The 16,199-nt window shown below is 56.8% G+C and overlaps 1 protein-coding gene across 1 annotated transcript; it reads right to left on the bottom strand.

Annotated features, from left to right (window-relative positions):
• Positions 1–5,816: 5,816 nt before the first annotated feature.
• On the bottom strand, positions 5,817–14,651 carry ST6GALNAC4 (ST6 N-acetylgalactosaminide alpha-2,6-sialyltransferase 4; the record flags this gene model as incomplete). The annotated part of the gene is made up of 5 exons (XM_079706125.1): positions 5,817–6,520; positions 7,424–7,531; positions 9,324–9,736; positions 12,878–13,063; positions 14,640–14,651. The coding sequence occupies 5 exons, from the start codon at positions 14,649–14,651 to the stop codon at positions 6,331–6,333; spliced, it is 909 nt and encodes a 302-aa protein (XP_079562251.1). The 3' UTR covers positions 5,817–6,330.
• Positions 14,652–16,199: the final 1,548 nt, after the last annotated feature.

Genomic DNA, 16,199 nt, shown 5'->3' with positions numbered 1-16,199 from the left:
CAGCCCTTGGGCGCGGGGACCGGGATCTCCAGGCGCGGTTGCCAAGAGTGAGTGGGTCTAGGGGAGCCCCCGGGGCCCCCATATCAATCTCCATCCCCAGCGGCTCCTGACGGCCCCACCACCACCAGGGGCGCAGGCAGCGCCCCCCTCCCGCTGCCCGCCCCCGCGCGGCGCCAGCTCACCTCCCCCGGGGAGCGCCCGGCTCCCCGCGACCCCCGAGCCCCCTCACATGGCGCCGGGAGCCAAGAGCCGGGGTCCGCGCCACTCTGGCCGCCCAGGCCCCGCCGCAGCCCAGGCCCGCCGGGTCCTAGCGCCGCCGCTCGCCGCTCTCCGGTTCAGGCCTGGGAGGTGGGCGGAGCCTTCGGGGGCCGCGGGTGGCCCCGCCCCTGGGCGGTGCAGGCGGGGGTGGGTGAGGGGCGGACGAGCCCAGGCCCGGGGCACCCGAGCGCCTCGCTTACTCCTCTGGGCAGCCTGTAGTGACAACGACAATAACAACAGTCTTCCGGAGAACATTTAGTGTGGGTCAGGCCCACTTCTACCTCGCTTTATTGTTACCACGACGGGGATGGGGAAACTGAGTCCCAGAGCACACTGCGCTTGGAATCAGCTGAGTTTCTCCCTGGGCATCCCTACCTCGGGCCTCCAGAGCCCTGCACCCAGTAGTCACCCTGGGTGAACTCAGGGATCCACTCTTGGATTCAAGTTCAGCCCTGCCGTCTACTAGCTGTGCGGCCTTGGCACGTTACTTAACGCTTCCCCTGCTTCCCGGAAATAGGGAGAACAACCTCACAGGGTGTTGTTAGGATTAAAAATGTTACATTACTTCTTATAATAATTGTGGTATTCATTACATCATTTTATGCGATAGTGAAAAGTAACTTAAGTAGCCTGGACACCTGGTTAAATGAACAGCCCCGCTAAATTGAATGATGCAGATCAGTAGGCACCGACAGGAAGAGACGTCCAGGAAATTTACAGGATATGTAATAAGTGAAGAAAGCAAGTTTTTAAAATGCATCTCTATAATCACTTTGGAAAACAAAGTTGGAAAATTTTGCATTCTGCTCCTAGGTATATACCCTGGAGAAATTCTTGCAAATGTACGTAACAAAGCTCATAGCAGCAATGCTTGAAATAATACAAAACTGGAAACAACTCATATAGCTATCAAGGAGAATGGAATTTTTTTATTACATTAGGGTACATTCACATGGTGAAATTATTATATAGCGGGGGTGGGGGGGAATGACATGGATGAGTCTTACAGACACGGGGAGTGAAAAAGCCAAGTCCTGGAAAACAAATGAAACTACACAATATACTGTTTAAGCATACAGCAGGCAGTAGGCCGCCTGTCATTGGACAGGAGATAGTTTTGCCTATCAGAGTGATTAAAGTTTTAAAAGCCAAAGTCAAGAGTACAGCAGTGTCTGTGGGGAGGGATGATGGAGAGGAGAAGAAAGGCAGGGGGTGCAAGTTATAATAACAAAGGTCTGGTCTTTAAGTGGGACATGAGTTCAAGAGGTTCATTATATGTGTTTTATTTTATTTTATTTTTTAATTATTTATTTATTTATTTTTGGCTGTGTTGGGTCTTCATTTCTGTGCGAGGGCTTTCTCCAGTTACGGCAAGCGGGGGCCACTCTTCATCGCGCTGCGCAGGCCTCTATCGCAGTCTCCCTTGTTGCAGAGCACGGGCTCCAGACCCAAAGGCGCAGTAGTTGTGACACCCGGGCCTAGTTGCTCCGCGGCATGTGGGATCTTCCGAGACCAGGGCTCGAACCCGTGTCCCCTGCATCGGCAGGCGGACTCTCAACCACTGCGCCACCAGGGAAGCCCATATGTGTTTTATTTTTACAAGTATAATGCATGCCGTCATTCGGGTGTAACACAGTATTTTAAAAGGTGAAAACAAGAAGAAAGATAAGTCAAATGAAAATAGAGACTTTTGCCTATCATAGTGATTAAAGTGTCAAGAGTGGTTATTTCTCGAATGATAAGATTATGGGCTGCTGTCTTCTTTTGGCTTAATTGTATTTTCCAAAATTTTTAAGATAATGGTCAATGTTTTTATATTTAAAACTTTATTTTTAATATAAAAAATGAACTGCATGTATAGCATGATTCCATTTTTTATACAACTATCTATGCATATATGTTTGTAAATGCACACAAAAGGCTTCTGGAAGATCCACTCAGGACTACTGGCAGTAGTTTCCCCTGGAGAGTGGATGTGGGGAGAGTGGGGTAGGTGCTATTTTCACTTTCTGCTTCATAAACTTCCAGGTGGTTTGCATTGGACTAATTTGGGAAGTTAATACCACTTTGTTTTTAATTAAAACAAAAGTCAGGGGGCCCCCAAGGTCCAGCCTCCAGGCCATGGAGGCACTGCCCACCAGGCAGTGCGGGGGGAGTGCAAACAGCCAGGGGTGCATGCAAGGCTTCCTGCCTCCCTGGTGTCCACCTCCATCTGCTTCCTGAGCCTCAGCCCCATCCTCACCCCAGCCCTCCTTGGCGCCTGACCCACCCTGCTGGCCACGGGACAGAAAACCACGGAGCAGGAGGCCCGGCAGTCAGGCAGGACACCTGATGAACAGAAGTGCTGGGAGCTCAGAGAACGGGAGCCCCTTGCTTGAGGTCACAGGCAGGTTAGAGGGGAGGGGTGGAGGCACCCAATCCACCCCTCGCCCTTCTCCCAGCTCCAGGCCAATGACCTAGACTCCGGAAATAAAAGGGTGCCGCAGCCCAGCTCCTGGACCAAATCCGGACCTGGAGCTCCCCCGTCAGGCCTGCCGTGTCTCTGGGGCCAGGCTTGCTCCAGGAGGCTCTGCTCTAGGGCTAGCTTCCTTTTCCTGGGCCCCAAGAACAAGGGGACTTCCCTGGCGGTCCAGTGGTTAAGACTCTGCACTTCCACCGCAGGCGGCACAGGTTTGATCCCTGGTCGGGGAACTAAGATCCTCCATGCCTTGCGGCACAGCCAAAATAATAATAACAATAATAACAACAACAACAACGATTCGAAAACCCACACAGCTCCATGTGTGTCGGGTGCTTTCTCCTGCGCTAATAAGCACTTTGCAAACATACCTCGCTGAATCCTTAAAATAACCTATGGGCACTGCTGTTACTCCCACTTTCCAGAGGGAGAAAGTGAGGCACAGAGGGTACAGAGGTGCCCGAGCTGGGATTCCAGCAGACCTGTCTGCTGAATAACCACAAGCCTTTCTGCCCCCTGGAAGCCCTAGGCCTGCCTCACACGCACGCCATGGACGGCAGGTTGCGGCCAATCCTGGCGCTGCTCCCCGACCCTGCCTGCAGCTGGGCAGCCGGTCCCCCGCCCCAGAGTCGCTCCCCCATGGTCTGATGGAGGTGGCCTATGCTTCAGCCCCTCCTGCCCCAGGATGGCGGTCCAGGGTGTGACTCTCCCCTTCTCACCCCTTAGCAATCTTTGCACTGTTAGGATTCTTCCCTTCCATGGGATACTGGAAAAAGCCCTCAGAGGCCGCTGGACAGTGGGTCTGGAACCAGGAAGTACCTGGTTCTTCTCAGACAGAGGCTGGAGTGGTCAGGCTGGCCCAGGTGACGCTGGACATGGGTGCCCACCAGTACCTAGGAGAACCAAGGTTCCTGTCCTCTCCTGGCTAGATGAGGTTTGAATGTGAGTTCCTGACCTGGTCCGAAGTTCCTTCTGAGGAGAGGCTCCTTAAGATTCCAGGCTATGAGACTCACCCAGCTTCCCTCTGTCCTCAGGAGGAAGTAGGGGGCGTCCCCAGCAGGCCTGCTGAGGAGACAAAGGAGGCTGGATGTGACAGGAAAACAGAGGCCCAACGAGGGGCTGCACGCCAGGGTGCCCCACCCCGACACATTCCTCAGGGCTGGGAGGAGGCTCCTGTCCCCCAACTCACCTCCCGGAAGATGTAGGAACTGCAGTGGCAGAGAAGGGGGTCCAGAGAGCTGTCAGCAGGCCCAGATCCAGTCACCAGTCATCTTCATCTGCCTGGAGGAAGTAGCTGGTGGATCGTCCCTGCCGGGTCACCACCCCAGAAAGACAGTATCTGGGCCAACACAGCAATAAACATCCTACCCACCCAAAGGCAGGGCCAAGACAGAGGTGCCTCTGCGCACTGGGCCCCAAGGGCTGGGCCAGCCTCTCCCAGGCAATGGAACAGGAGGAGGAGGCAACCTGCTGGGAGAGGGTGGAGTTGGAGTCTTAGCAAACCCAGCAGACCCTGGGCCTTGCAGACGGAGGATGACGCAGTGAGCAGACACAGCTGATGGGAGTAGGAAGTCTTCCTGCCCAACCACCACCACCGAGGAGGGCAGGGCTGGGTGAGCAAGGGTGACCCCATTGAAAATGATGGCTCCCACATATCAAGTGCCAGCCCTGGGGACAGGCACTTTACGGATGCCATCTCTCCCAGTTTGTACCATCCCGTGAGGTAGGGACTACTTTAGTACCTTTTACACATGAGGGAGGCACTAACCTGCCAGGGTCCCGCGGCAGGAAGTACAGCCAGAACGAGGCCAGGTCTGACTCCAGAGCCCTCCGTCTGGGCCCGGAAGTTCCCCCACCAACCCCTCTGCCTGCCAGGTTACATTCCCCCCTTACCTCTGCCCACCGCCTGCTCACAAACACTTGCCAGCTGCCGGGCCAGCAGCTGTGGCTCAGCTGCCAGCCTGCTCCCTCCCACGGGCGTGCTCTCTGCCCCACAGCCCAGGGCTCTCCTCCCACACCTGCAGAGGCTTCTGGGCACACCTGGCACCCGGTAGGGGGAGGCAGGGCACAAAAGGCAGGTGGGCCAGGTGCCAGCTCTCCAGTCTCTCCTGAGAAGGCTGGGGGTGGGAGAGGGACTGTCCTGGGTCACCCAGACTCCCTGGCACAGATGGCTACATGATTTGTGAGGTCCAGTGCAAAATGAAAAGGCACAGCGCCTTGTTAAAAAAAAAAAAAAAAAAAAGAATTTCAAGTGGCAACAGCAGAACACTGAGCTAAGCGTGGTGCCCCGGGGCAGTTTCTGCACAGGCCACCAGCCAATGAAGTGGCCAAGCCCCGGAGCTGGAAGCTAGAACCCTAGGGCTCCATCCCGGCTGACAGCCTGGGGTCCAGGCCCTCCGTTAGTCTCCTGGTCTCCAGGAGAGGAAGGGAGGGAGGAGGGAAGTTAGGAGGGAAGAAGGGAGGAGCGGGGTGAAGCCTCCGTGGGCTTTTTCCAGCCCCCTGGTGCAGGGCCCAGACACTCAGGTGCAGCTCTCAGACCTTGGATTGCACCCTGGCTCAGCCAAGCAGCTTCATCTCACCTGTAAAATGGGCTGTAACTCTAACCCACCCCAGCGCGGCTGTACACCCTTGCTACCTGTTCACTGGTGGATGTGCTTCTCCGCTTTACAGGTGACCAAACTGATACTCAGAGAAGGAAAGCCCCAAGCCTGCCCTCCTCCTTGCTTTCTAGCAGTGTAACCAACCCCAGAGTTAACCGGGAATTTAACTGGCCAGGCCAGTGGAATTTGACCCTGGACCAGGCAGGCAACATGATATGGAAGAATTTCTTCCCACCCTGACTCTCCTCCCACTGGGTACAGGGTAGGGATCCCATGGAAGCCTCTGAGCTGGGGTGTTCCCTGGGTCAAGTGCAGTCATGGGGTCAGACTCCCTGACCTGGTGGGGAAGTGGGTAGGTTCCTGGGGAAGAAACATGCAGGCAGATTAAATGGCCAGAAGCCCAGCCGGCTGTAGGTCTGCCCTCAAGACAACAGGTCATGGCATTGTGGTGGCGAGAGGAGCCCCAATCCCCACCCCCAGACACATGACAACAGCCAGGACAGGCTTCCAGAAAACATGTTTACCCATACACTCCAGAGGTGGCCCTGGCAGTCACAGTTCAAAGGCCCCTTCGCCCAACAAACCCCAAGCTCTGGGTTGCCCTGACCAGGGCGACAAGCCTGGGAAGTGTGGCACCGAAGGCAGGTGGACAGGGAGTGCAGAGGGGAAGGGCCAGGGCTGGTGCCGGTTGAAATTCATGGTGCTGGTGAATGCGGGGCCGCCAGCCCCGGGAGCAAAGGCCACCGGACAGACTCAGAGGTGGGACGAACCCGACTCAGATTACTCAGTGAGCAGGGGTAGGGAGGAGGGTGCAAAGGTCACCACGGCCCTCGTCTTCTCCCCGTAAGTCTAGAGGCCTGAGATGGCCCCAAGTGTCCCCAGGGTAGGGCAGGAAGGGAACTTCGGTCTGCTCAGCACATGACAGGAGGCAGGACCCATAAATTAAATGTTTTTGGTGGAGTGTGGTCGGAACAGAGGCCTGGTGAAGGCCTTGTGGCTGGCTGGGCGATGGGGCTACTGGGTCCTCCAGGACGGGTGGGCGAACACGATGGGCCTCTTCTTGGCCCAGCGGGAGAACACAGCCTTCTCAGTGATGAAGCGGTGAGCGCTGCGGGGTGCCCGCTCGTGTGCCAGGTACATCTGACACTCGTCCAGCCGGCCCTTCTCGAAGTAGTGGTAAGGCACCGAGGGGTGGCTCTCCTCCCTGCGGGCGGGGAACAGGGACGAGCGTGAGGCACCAGAACTCGCCCGCCTCCCGCCAGACCCTGCCACCTGCCGGACACCACCCTAGCCAGGTACTACAGGCCACAGAGCCCCATGCTTGGTCCCAGGGGAGGCCAGAACAAAGGAGGGACAGGGCAGCCCCTGAGGATCCCAAAGGCCAGGGTTCAAGCCCTGGCTCTGCCTCCTGCAAGCTGGCTGACTCTAGGCCAAAGTCGTACGCCGTGAGCTTCAATAACCCATCTGTAAAATGGGGATGGTGATTATCTATCTTCTCGGCTGAAACCACAGGTCAAAATATGCAAAGCGCCTGGTGCTGGGCTCTTGGTGAGGGAGCCCTCATTCCCCGCAGCATGGAGCTGCCAGCCCTGCACACCCAGCTACTCACTGGCTGTCTGGCCAGGTGCCATGGCAGAGGGCACACGGGCTACTACCATCTCACCCATGTGCTCAGCAAAGAAGTTCCAAAAAGAACAGAGGGTGAAGACGTGGAACCCTTTCAGTTCAGTTAGTTATGTTAGTTATGATAACGTTGAGATATATAATATCACAAGTCAGAACTTAGGTGTCATAGATCACTGACACCATCAGCCCTGATGTCGTGGTAGGCACTTTGGTAGATTATTCTCTCTCTAAACCTTTCCATAACCTTCTGAGGAACGTGTGATTATTTTCTCTCTTGGACATGAGAAATTAGAGGCTCTGGGAGGTGGCGGCCAGGCCCAAAGGCCACACAGGCAGAGCGGAGGCTGGTATCCAGCCTGTTCCAGAGGCCGGGCTCCTTCCCACCCTGTGCCTCGGCCACCCACTGGGAAGCCCACGCACCCTCCAGCATGGACAGGGCCCACGCATGGTGCCCTCCCGCCCGGCGCCTGGCTGGCCTGACCTGCAGTAGCTGTCGCTGACCATTCCATAGACCACGATCTCCTCACACAGCTCCAGGGCGAGAATCATGGTGAACCAGCCGGTGCTGAGAAAGGAGCCCGACTGCCTCCTGGCAGAGAGAGTGAAGCAGTCAGCCAGCCGCAACCCCCAACTCAACTGGGAGCAAGGTGGCCCCAGCCTCAGCTCTCTCAAGGCACAGCACTGGTTCCCCTCCCAGCCGAGGGCCTCTCACCTTGACGCCCACAGTGGGGCTCTGGGGGTGCCTGAGGACGGGGCAGCCCCAGCCCAAGGCCAGCAGTGGGCAACAGGTGGGGGTGGGGTGCAAAGCCGGGTCCATTCAACTCTTCCCACAGAGGACTTGAGCAAACCACCCCTCTCCCAGTGGTGGTGCGGCAGCCCTGATCACATCCTGTCCACAGCTAAGGGACCAAGCTTGGGGAGGCAGCAGAGCACCGTCGTTGAAAGTGGGGAAGAGGGTCGTCTGGAGTCAAATGGTCTTCCATTTGAATCTGCTCTGTGTCATCAGGTTTGCTCGTGAACTTCTCTGAGCCTCAGTGACCCATCCGTGAAATGGGGATAATTATGGGTGGTTATGGAGAGGGAACACTTGCAGCCTAGCTCCTCCCCCAGGCCCCAACACCCAACTCAGAGCAAGGAACTGTGTGGCCACCCCAGGCCTCGACTCTCTCAAAGCACCAGCACTGGTCACTCTCCCAGCCGAGGGCCACTCACCTCCACCTCGACCGAGGGGTTGTGGGGTGATTCAGTCACTCAAACTGAACACCTCCCAAGGCCTGTGCTGGCGTGAACCGGCCCCGCCCACTGCTAACATTCTCAAGGGAGGGGGCAGCTGGGAGAGAACTGCTGGGAAGACGAAGAAACAAAAGAATGGGATGAAGGATGTCAGGTGGCAGATGCTCCTTCATTTGGGGTCAACGTGACACTCCACCCACATCTGGAAGCAAACAGTCACTTGTGGGAGGACCTGGGGGAAGGAACGGCACGTGCACGGGACTGCAGCGTGGATGTCTGAGGAGGCCCAGACGACCCGGGTGGCTGGAACAGGGTAAGCGAAGGAGAATGAGGTCACAGAAGCAGGCAGGGGCCAGATCACGCGAGGCTTGTAGGCCAGGGGAGGGAGGAGGTGGGAGTCTGGACTTTACCCTCCCCATGATGCGAAGCTGCTGTAGGGTGAGGGCAGGTGACTGATGGGATGAATTCCCTGGGGCAGTTGGAGCTCAGACTGCAGGGGGTGCTGCAAGGGCAGGAGGGGATGGTGGCTTAGGTCAAGGTGGCACCCGTGGGCACGGGAGGAGATTCGAGAGCCCATCGTACGTGGCGGGTGGTGAAACAAGGGGAGTCGAGGGTAAAGCCCAAGTGTTTGTCTGAAAAACTGGAGGCTGGCAGCCATATTTTCTGAGCTGGGGAGGTGGCAGGGAGGAGCCCGTGCGTGGAGAAGGGGGCCACAGGAGTCGGGGCGCTCTTTTAGGCGTGTGGTAGAATGAGATCTTGAGGGCAGCGCCTGGTGCGTGAAAAGGGCTGTTAGAACTGTCACTGTTGCTTTCCTTATCGGGAAGGGACGTCAGAGACCAGTTCAGGTCTCAGAGCATCCCCTCCAGAGAGAAGGGCTCCCTGACGCGGGCCCACACCAGTCACCCCACAACGCGGGCTGGCGAGGCCGAACGCCCCTCACCACCCTTTGGAATTCCTCATCGCTAAGATAACTCGATGAATGACAGCCCTCTGATTCCCAGCCCCCATCAGAGGGCAGGACCGCGTCCGCCTGTACCACTGCTGAGCCCCAGTGCCTGACAGAGCAGACCCTCGATGGACCAGAGGCTGCTGGAGAAGGCAGGCCCCCAGCCGCCAGGGAGACCCCAGCAGGCAGGCCCCTGGCTCACCGGTTCTTGCCCGTCTCGTCCTGGAAGACCTGGTCGCAGTAGGCCATCATGCGCTCGGTGAAGGTGTACACCTGCAGGCCCGGGTACGTCCTGGTGAGCTGCAGCAGCACGCGGTAGGTGCGGCCGCCCAGCGCCCGGTCCATGTGTCTCCCCTGGCCCCACACCACGTAGACGGTGTCGCGGGCCTGCTGGAAGTAGTGGGAGTAGTTCCGCAGCAGCAGAGGCACGCTCGTGTGGGAGACGACCCGCAGGGTGCTGCGCTGGCCCACGTCCGCCTCGAAGCCCACGGTGGGCGCCTGGTTCATGCGCAGCACACACTCCGCACTGTCGATCTTGGCACCCAGGCCCGAGCCCAGCATCTGGCCCGAGCTGGACACCACGGCACAGCTGCGGCACGGCTCTCGGACCAGAGGCTGCAGGGGGAGGTAGAGAGAAAGAAAGTCCTGGGGGGCTTCCCTGGTGGCTCAGTGGTGAAGAATCTGCCTGCCAATGCAGGCGACACGGGTTCGAGCCCTGGTCCGGGAAGATCCCACATGCCGCGGAGCAACTAAGCCCGTGTACCACAACTGCTGAGCCTGCGCTCTGGAGCCCGTGAGCCACAACTACCGAAGCCCACGCACCGAGAGCCCGTGCTCCGCAACAAGAGAAGCCACCGCAATGAGAAGCCCGTGCACCGCAACAAAGAGCAGCCCCCGCTCACTGCAACTAGAGAAAGCCTGCTCGAAGCAATGAAGACCCAACACAGCCAAAAATAAATAAAATAAAATAAATTTCTATAAAAAAGAATGAAAACTAAAACAATTCTTTAAAAAAAAAAAGAAGGAAAGAAAGTCCTGGGCACACAGCTTCCACCTGCCTGCTCCTCCACCCAGGAACACCCCCTGACCACACTTGACATCTGTATCAGTAAGAGGTATCAGTAAAGGGATGTAAGTCCCTTTATCAACCCATTTTGCAGATGAGGAAACTGAGGCTGGGCAGCTGGAGTGATCTTCTCAAGGTCAGACCCATGACAAGTGGCAGAGCTAAGATTCTGTGTTCAGGGAACCTTCGTGCTTCCTCATCAGCCACATTCCTGACCCTGGTCTCTATTGCTGAGGCCCTAAGAGGCCCTACATTGCATTTCCTCATTAGGGTTACATAAGCAAATATTTATAAAGCACTCAGAGCAGTTCCTGGCACAGATTGGGTGTCACGTATGTGTTTGTTAGGTAAATATGAACCTCAGCTCTTCGGAATCACGCTTAGGTCACTCCCTCCTCTGCCCCAGTCCCATTCTCATTGTCTCAGTTTATAAGTAAAAGCAGTATTTAGTGACCACGACAACACTGGGAACCTCTGGTTCTGAGCCTCACTCCTGGCTCTGCCCTTTCCTAGCTGTGGGCTTAGGCAAGTCACTTTGCCTCTCTGAGCCTCAATTCCCTCATCTGTAAAATGGTGATGAAAATAGCATCTACTTGACCAGGTTGTAAGGAAGGTTTCAATTAAAAATGCCTGGAGAGTGATCGGCACAGACCAAGGGCACAGTAAGGGTGCAACCCTCACCTCATTATCCCAAGAGGCGGAAGCTGAGCCAACAAGCCTGCAAACATTCACTGGGTGTCAGAGGTCAGGGCTCCCAGAAAAGGACTTGCTGCCTACTCCAGGCCTCCATTCCCTCCTGGGGGAACACAGGTTTATGGAGGCGTGTAAAGGATATGGGAACATTAATTCTAGTCAATAAAAGACACAGCGTTGTAGCCCACTCAGGGACATTTTATGTCTGACATAATGTTGATTTAAGAACTCGTAGCCCCAGTTTCCACGCCCCAGCAATAAACAACAAGATTTCCTTATTCTGCCTTCAGTTTGAGCCTGACCTGACAACTGGGGTCTGGTCAGATCCAAGGTCACCATCAGCCCCAGGAGGTGTTCTGCTTGTCCTACACAGGGTCTTTAAGACAATTAATACTTAATTTATAAAAATCAGCCCTTTTGACATTCCAAACTTAGATTTCGTGCTCTGTTAACAAACTTGGGGGACTTGCCTGGTGGTGCAGTGGTTATGAATCCACCTGCCAATGCAGGAGACACAGGTTCAATCCCTGGTCCGGGAAGATCCCACGTGCCACGGAGCAACTAAGCCCGTGTGCCACAACGACTGAGCCTGCACTCTAGGGCCCGTAAGCCACAACTACAGAACCCACGTGCTGCAACTACTGAAGCCCCCCCCGGCTAGAGCCCGTGCTCCGCAACAAGAGAAGCCACTGCAATGAGAAGCCCGCATACCGCAACGAAGAGTAGACCACACTCGCCGCAACTAGAGAAAGCCCGCGCGCGGCAACAAAGACCCAACGCAGCCAAAAATAAATTAAAAACAAACAAACAACAACAACAACAAAATTCAGAGGATCTGACCACCCTGGGCCCACGTCACCATGAGCTCTGAGCATCTGAAATGAACATTGGCCATGACCATGGAGCTGGGACAGCGTCCACCCAGCCCACCTCGCCATTTGTCGCACCTGGCCAAACTTGTATGGCACTTGAGTTTGTCCCCCCGACCCCAGCTGTTTTTGCATCTTGATCAAAGATTTACACAGCACCCGTTCTAAACACTGTCCATGAATCATCCAGTTGGACCTGCACAGAAACCCTACCGAGATAGGAACAGTAATGACAGCCTTTTACAGATAAGGCAACTGTGACTCAGAGGGTTGAAGGCCTGAAATAGGTCTCCTCCAAGCCAGGGTCCCTGAGCACACCTCCCTCTGACCAACGTTCAGAGAGCTGTCAAACTCCGAACTGGGAGCTTCCTGCACCAGGTGTCATTGGGGGATGCCTTTGAGAAACATACCAGATGGGGCCGTTGAAATCAGGGTGAAGGGGGTAAAGTGCTCCAAACCTCGCCCAGCAGAGCAAGCATGGGGAGGTGTGTGCCGTGGGGCAGGGGCCTCAGCTGCCTTGTCACCCCTGGGCCCCACTGTCCCTGTCTCCCCCAGAGGGAGAGCTCTGGGGCTGATATGACTTTTATCTGTGTCCCCAGCAGCAATCAGCAAGGCACCAAATACACACTTGCTGAACAAACGGATTGTGCATAGACAGGTAAATCTAAAGATGCACGCATCACCGTGATGTGATGATGTCTGGCTCCCCTCGCTGGACTGGGAGTTCCAGGTGGCCACCCTGTCTGACTCACCTTTTTTTATCCCCAGCACCCAGCTGAGAGCAGCCAGGCAATTATTTGTTGAATTAAAAAAAAAAGACATTTGGGAATTCCCTGATGGTCCAATGGTTAGAACTCGGCACGTTCACTGCCATGGCCCACGTTCAATCCCTGGTCGGGGAACTAAGATCCTGCAAGCTGCATGGTGCGGCCAAAAAAAAAAAAAAGACACTTCCTCTTAGAACTTGAGGCTCAGAGAGGTAAAGTGACAGGTCAGCTTGTGAGCAGGAGCCAAACCCAGGGTCCAGGCTGGCCTGACATGAGCCCATTTCTCACAACCCCAGAGAGTTGGGGGCACCCTGGTAGCCTCAGTCGGGCCTGCCCCCCACATGTTGCCCAGCCAACTCACCTTGCCATCTGGCACACTGCTGTAGCCACTGAAGTGCTGGGGCCCTGGCACAGTGGGCCTGGAGTTGATAGAGAGGTGGGAGTCCAGGCAGGAGGCCAGGCAGAAGGGCAGGCAGGCCCAGCAGCACAGCAGGATGTAGACAGCGGAGAAGCCCAAGGAGCACAGGATGATGAGTAGGAGCCGGCCCTGGGGGAGACAGTTGTCATGGGGTGAGAGTGGGGGTCGCTGGGACTCCTAGAAGCTTCTGCAGGGGTGCTGTACCCCAGCCTCAGGGGTCCAAACCCCAGCTCAGTAGTTCCCAGAACATCAGCAGAGGCCACCATCTCTGTTAACCAGGCCTTCCTCTGGGCTGCCAGGCTCAGAGCACATGACCCTGAGGTGAGCCCTATTATTATTCCTATATTCTAGATAAGGGAACCAACTTGGGGTGAAATGCGTAGCTCAAGGCCACACAGGAAGAAAGTAGCAGGGTGGGGCCTCAAAACCAGAAACCGTGCTCTTAACCAGAAGCTGAGGTGTACTGTGCAGCCTTGGGTATAACTCTCCACCTCTCTGGGCCTGTTTCCTCTTTGAAATAGATAATGCGCGCAGCGTGAACTTACTGTGAGGACAGTGGCCAAAGCACTACCATGAAGTGCTGTGCACATGAGGACAGGAGAGTGGCCCATCAGAAGGGCAACCAGCTCCCTTCAGACCCTGGGATGAGGCTGCCTGCATGCCCATAGCCCATCCCCTCCCCCAGCTGACTCAGTGGCCATCCCCCTAGCTGATGATCGCGATTTGGGTCAGCAGACCGGGTGAGTAAAGGGATGGTAGAAAGGGATGTGAGGGGAGCATCATTCAACGAATGGTTTCAATAACGGAAAGCTGCAGCCCAGAGGCTCCCGCCTCCAGAAACCACGTGCCAAAGGCCATCTGAACCAGGAAGCCCTCCTGGCCCACTGCCCGGTGGGCAGACTTAATGAGTACCCCCCACCAAGCCTTCCAGGCGGGGTCGCCTAGTGGGGGACACAACCCGGGCCTGCCATTGTGTGCTGGGCCACCTTGGTCACCACCTGTGTCTCTCTGGGTGCTAACTTTCTCCCAGCCTACCCAAGGCACAGGTCCCTCTGCCGCCCCTCAGAAACCACTGAGCGGCTGGCTGGGGCTCTGTGAAAACCAGAGGTGGAAAAGCAGCCCCCCAGCTCCCCCAGGCATATCCTGCCAGAGGCCCTTGCTATTCTGCCCACAAGCCACTTCAGCTTCTAAAAATAAATCTCTGTGTGGCCAGCTGTGCGGAGGAGGGGGTTCAGCCCCTGAGGCCTCAGGCTGTGCCTGGCACCTGGTCCCGGGCTCACAAGGGACCCAGAGACCTTGATTCAGGCAGCCGTGGCTGACTTCCCACAACATCCAAGGCTCTCACCAGGGGCTCCTGAATAAAATCAAGAGCAGCTAAACTGAACTTTCCCAACATATCCCAGTCCCAGGTAGACAGATGCCTCACCTGGCTGACCTTGGATGCTCACAGGAGGTAGTACTATTATCTCCATTCTACAAGGAAGAGGGGCAAGGCCCTGAAACCAGAGATGGAATGCCACTTGCCTGGGGCCACACAGCCTGCCAGATCAGGGCTGGCCTTTGAGGCCAGTCTGGGCTTCTCCTCAGCTCAGGGGCAGTGGAGTCGGAAGTGACAGTCAGCCCTGGGGTGGGAAAGGCTACTGAGGCTGCTGTGCCAGAAGCCACCTCCAAGTCCCCTGTGAGCCTTCCGACTTCCGCCACTTACCGGAGCCTTCATGCTGTCACTGCCGCTCAGCAGCCGGGTGGCTGCTGCCTCCGGGGATCAGGCTGGGAAGGGATGGGAGCCAGGGACCTGCCAAGACCCAGACACTCAGAGCTGGGTCCCAGGCCTCTGAGGAAACTGAGGCAGGGGAGGGTACAGGCCGGGATCAGGGCAGATGGCTTCTGGGAATCAAACGCCTTAAAGTCGCCAAACACGGGGAAGCACTGCCCCCCTCCTAAAGGAGCTGGAATCAGTGACCCTTGGGAAACCTCCAGCCAACCCAGTCCCCATTGCACAGATGGGGAAGGAGAGGCAGACGAGAGGAGCCCTCGGCTCAAGGTCAGCCCTCGACTCTGGGTCGGACAGAATCAGGAGCCTGGAGCCTCGACGCCCATCCCATCTCTCCTACCTCACTAATGGAGAGGCCTGGGGCGGGGCAGCACGAGGGATTTCCACCCCACTGCCAGATTCCACCACCCCCTCACCCGGCCGGGGGCTAACCTGGAGGGCAGGTTGGGACGCGCCGGCTGCTCCCGATCCGCAGCTCCGAGCTCCATGACCCGCGGGCCGGACGAGCCGGGCAGGAAGCCGGAGAACAGGGGCGGAGGCAGCGCCGTCTCCGCAGCTTCTGGAGGATAGAAACTGAAAGGGCGGTCGCTGCCGGCGGCAGGGGCGGGGTTTGCCGGGACGGGGAGGAGACAGGGGCGCTGGGGGCGGGGCTGAACGGCGGTGGCGGGGCTTACGAGCGCGGCCTGCGCGGCGTGAGTGGGAAGTACGCGGCTGGCAGTGGCGGAGAGGCCTCCGGGACTGGGGGCCGGGCCTCGGCAGCTGGGGGCGGAGTCTGAGCTCCAGCGTCTCCCCTCTTCTGCCCTCCCGCACGTCTCCCAAGCTCCTGCGGGAGGTGGGTTGGGCGGTCCCCGTAGGAAAGGGCTAGAGGGTGTCGGAGCCAATGTGCCGTGGCTCCCTTGTCGTCCGGACTGGAGTTTCTCCATTTATGAAGTCGGGCGGCGGGGGGCGGGGAGGGGGGCGGTGCGGGACGGTAATTAAACGGGGTTTTAGGCTCAGGCAGCCCCGGGTTTCAAGCTTGGTAGGGTTGCCAGATTTAGCAAGTAAAATACAGGATGCCCACTTATATTGGAATTTCAGCAACAACCAATAATTATATTAGAAATCTGAACTTCCAGTGTCATTGGGCGTCCTGTATTTTCTCTGGCAACCTTACCTGGACTACCTCGGGTGAGTTCACCTGAGCCTCAGTTCCTCTCCTCTGTGGAGTGGGGGTGATGATAGCACCTACCTGATGATAGCATCTCCCAGTGAGATGGTGCAGAGGCATCTTGTGGCAGAGCCAAGATTCAAACCCTGGGCAGTCACTGCAGACCCAGGGCTCTGACCACCTACTTTCATCTCCCAAACACCCCCCTTTTGCTGCAAGATCCAGCGGTAAGACCAGGTTAGAATCACAGGACTGGAGATATAGAAAACATAACCATGGGACTTCCCTGGTGGTCCAGTGGTTAAGAATCGGTCTTGCAATGCAGGGGATGCCGGTTCGATCCCTGG

This window comes from Hyperoodon ampullatus, assembly GCF_949752795.1.
Source record: "Hyperoodon ampullatus genome assembly, chromosome: 6".
NCBI classification, from domain to species: domain Eukaryota; kingdom Metazoa; phylum Chordata; class Mammalia; order Artiodactyla; family Ziphiidae; genus Hyperoodon; species Hyperoodon ampullatus.
This window is presented reverse-complemented; position numbering and strand designations above follow the sequence as displayed.